Source organism: Schistosoma mansoni, chromosome 2 (genome assembly GCF_000237925.1).
Source record: "Schistosoma mansoni strain Puerto Rico chromosome 2, complete genome".
NCBI lineage: Eukaryota > Metazoa > Platyhelminthes > Trematoda > Strigeidida > Schistosomatidae > Schistosoma > Schistosoma mansoni.
Window position 1 is genome coordinate 32,712,602 of NC_031496.1, and position 4,110 is coordinate 32,716,711.

The 4,110-nt window shown below is 37.5% G+C and overlaps 1 protein-coding gene across 1 annotated transcript in view; it reads right to left on the minus strand.

Annotated features, from left to right (window-relative positions):
• The window catches only part of Smp_157960 (hypothetical protein), a gene marked incomplete at its 5' end in the record, with an annotated part of 21,628 nt that extends 17,917 nt beyond the window's left edge, over nucleotides 1–3,711 (minus strand). The window contains 2 exons of the mRNA XM_018796411.1: nucleotides 268–423; nucleotides 3,579–3,711. Of these exons, the coding sequence (XP_018650626.1) occupies nucleotides 268–423; nucleotides 3,579–3,711 (289 nt within the window). The remainder of the gene's footprint in view (nucleotides 1–267; nucleotides 424–3,578) is intronic.
• Between the last annotated feature and the right edge of the window lie 399 nt (nucleotides 3,712–4,110).

A 4,110-nucleotide genomic window follows, 5' to 3' on the forward strand; every position in this document is an offset into this window, starting at 1 on the left:
TTATATAATAATTTCTATGAAATAAAACTCAACATGATTGAATAAATTGAAGTGATATTAACCACAAACGCTAACTTAGATCAGTTTACATCCAAATAGTTTAGTGGTAATGTCTCACACTGTGGAACTGAATGATGCTTAAGCAAATACTACAACTGACGTAAAATTCTTCAACACTGCATATACAACTTACCGACTACTTCCAGCCGTTGAACTTTAACGCATAACAATATTTAAGAGAAAAAATGTAAAAAAAAAGTACTAAACTTGCCATTTTCTCAGCTGTTTTTCTTATCTCTGATAATGCTAATATAGAATATAATGCACCATTGATATATGGTATAATATCAATATTGTCAATACTTAAGAGATCCATAAGAACATTAAGTAAACGTCCTGTGATTGGTATACAGCATCGTTTACCTAGAAAGTTGGAAAATGGTTATGATGAATTTAGAGTTGGATATATACATTTTAATGGTTGAAATCATGAGTCAATTGAAGCTAGACCACCATGGAAAACCTGGAAGCACTGGACGGATGTTTCGTCTTATTGTGTGACTCCTCAGCAGTGTCCATCCACGATCCTGCCTCACAATTTATATATATATGGAGAGCTTGGATTCGGCTAGGTGATTGGGACTTTGTGTATGACTTAGCCCTTCTATTATATGCACACCAACAAATCATGGTCAACATTCAACATAATCAGTGTAGCAGTAACCCCTACAGCAGTAGGCCTCGACATATATAATGGAAAAAGCAACATCTTCAAATACAACACAAAGAGTACCAACCAAATAGCATGTGATGGGGAAGCTCTTGAAGATGTGGAATCCTTCACGAACCTAATGAACAAGGAGAATCCGATGTAGATATAAAGACAAGGATTCTCTAAGCAACGCCAGAATTCCCACAACTGAAGAATATATAGAACTCAAACAAGTGTCAACCAATATCAAAGTCACAATCTTCAATACGAACGTCAAGACAGTTGGTTCTATTGTATAAAGTTAAAACTCGGAGAACGACCACAACCTTCATCAAAAATATTACAAGCATTTGTGAAGAATCGTCTGCCAAATATACTCAATATTCGTTGTCAGGATAACATTAGAAACAGCCTACTGCGGGAGAGAACAAACCAACTTCTAAATGAATAAGGAATAAGGAAATGAAGTTGCAGATGGATAGCGCAAATATTACGGAAATCATCGGACTGGGTAACGGGATAAGTGCTTACTCGGAAACCTGAATGAAAACGGAAAAGAGGAAGGCCAAGGAACACATTGAGTCGGTAATTGGAAGCAGTTCAGGAAAGAGTTGGATGAGAAATTCTGGTGGACGGCTTATGTTTGTCTACGAGGGATGACTGGCCTAAGTTTTATATATATATATATATCTTTTTTAACATTGTAAAATTTCAACTACAGAATATTAACAGTGAAAGAATTCTTATATCAACAGTCAGTCGACTACTTCATAGACTTGTCTACTGACAGAATCCCTAGCTACTATTATTGCTTTTTCAACTTGTTTTTCACAAATGATTGACCACTGGGTGGTAATCAATGTCATGCGTGTCAATTCCTTCTTAATGCTGATCGAATGCTATTGATCAAGTTGCAATGTAACCACTAGTCTAGGTGGCTCGACACTGCGTGCACTAAGTTGAGATAAGATGGTGGTTGGAAGTTGTCAACAGGAAACCCTGGACACGGGTTTCATGCCACTTGACACTCGTCAGCAAGGTGTACCTGTAATCTTGAGGGAACTGACGCTCCCTGACGGGTTTGATCCCGTGTCACTCAACTTCACAGACAGAGACGTTACCACTGAGCTATTCGGGCCTCCACCGATCTCCTGTAGGACTGAGATGTAATCACAATTGATTGATCACTGGGTGGTGATCAATGTCATGTGTATCAAGTCCTTCTTAGTGCTAATCGAATGCTATCGATTAAGTTGCAATGTGATCACTAGTCTAGGCGGTTCGACACTGAGTGCAACTTATTTCTACTACAATCAAAGTCAAGAATTGAAACCAATACTATTATACATAACAATGAAAACTTATTAGATATTATGTAACAATGAATTACATCTTCGATTTATCTCTTGTGATCACAAAAACTGTCAAATTATTCATACATCCTTAGTCAAACAATTTAGATATAAATAAAACTTTTAATACTATGAATTCAATCAATATGTTTAACATATGATCTAAATTGTGTCTTTTTTTTAATACTGTAATTTCTCAAATTATCGATTGAAATAACTTGATTGGAGTTGAATTGTTACGAAACAATTAACATGATCTTTGATGTTTATCGATCTGAGAAAGCTTCAGTTATGCTGTACTTACTTACTCCTGTTACTCCTAATGGAGCATAGGCAGACGACCAACATTCTCCAACACACTCTGTCCTGAACCTTCCTTTCTAGTTTTATTCAATTCTTGTTCATTCTTCTCATGTCTGTCTCTATTTTTCAGCGTAATGTGTTCTTTGATCTCCATCATCTCCTTTGACCTTCAGGATTTCATGTAAGGGCTTGTCGTGTGACGCAGTTGGGTGATTTCCTCATTTCCTGATTTCTTCCTCCACTGGATGGAATCTGGTTTGTTGTCTTCCACAGTAGCTTGTTGCTGATAGTGTCTGGCCAGCAGATCCGAAGTAACTTGCGTACACAACTTTTAATAAACACCTGTATCTTCTAGATGATGGCTTTCGTAGTTCTCCAGGTCTCCGCCCTATACGGTAGAACTGTCTTGACATTGGTGTTGAAAATTCTGATCTTAGTGTTAATTGAATCAGTTATGCTGTAGTTCTCTCTTAATGTTGGATTCTGTTCATTAACTGTGAAACATGAAATCAATTTTACGTAATATTCTTGGATCTTCACAGATAAATCTATTCAAAGTCTTCATGATATGTGCAGCATAAACGAAAATAAAAACTATACTTGGTCAGCTTCATAATCAAATACATATTTCTGTTGATCCTTCAAAACTGTGAACATTAACTTTGTCCGAATCATTAACTAATTACTGTGTAATTACTTCTCATTGAATCGATTCATTTAAATACAGATTTTTGTACACGACATGTTACACGCCATACTTTAATGTACAATTATCTAGTATTAGAGTGGAGTTTCCTGGCGAGGCGACGTTGAAATTAGAGGGTGCTATCAACGAAGAGGTGCAGTGTGACGTGCGACTGCTGAGCGGAAATCGAATGTAGATGGCTCAACAGGTCGTTGGAGCGCAGACGTTGAACGTCCAGGGGGCCGGGTGGACATCGAATGTTGATGGCCTAGCGGGTCGACGGAGCTATGGATGTCAGTGCACCGCACACTCGAGATTCTGACGGAGAGCGTGGAAGGCCGCGAAAGACAAGATAGTGTCACGGCAAGCAGAACAACCGCCAAAACGACTGTTTTAAAAAGGGGACGAGTGTGATGTATGCTACTGATGTCAACAGATATAAGTAGTATATATCATCAATCGAAAATGAAATATCTGGCGGTAGAATAAATGAAAGTAGACAATTTATAATAATAATTTAACTTACCAGAACTTCTTAAGCATAAATTCATACAAAGTGCAACTGCATATTCCAATGTGTAATCAGATAGATTATGCATATTTTCTAATAAATTTATTACCCATAAAATAACTCCTTGTTTAATCATTACAGTTTGCATTGGTCGTCTAATAATAATAATAATAATAATAGCGATACTAATAGTAGTGATTTATATATATAATCTTAAATTTTATTTATTTATTTATCTAAACACATAAATATTGGTACAAGGAAGCACCAGATAAATATGCGCCTCACAAATCAAATGAGATTTGTGTGAGGGCTGTGATACTACCCAGGCGCCCAGAATGAAGCAGATGGTTTTCTTAGGGGGCCACACCCGAAGCCTTTGACCTAAAGGCCTAGTCCACAAGGCAGTGGAGAATCGTAAGGAGATGCAGTCCCATGGTAGCCGGTGACCAACAGTTGGTTCATACGCCATTCGTTCCTTCAAGATACTGGAGCCCATGTGCACGATTGGTTTGGAATCAGGGTTTTCCAACTCCCCTAGGTGAAC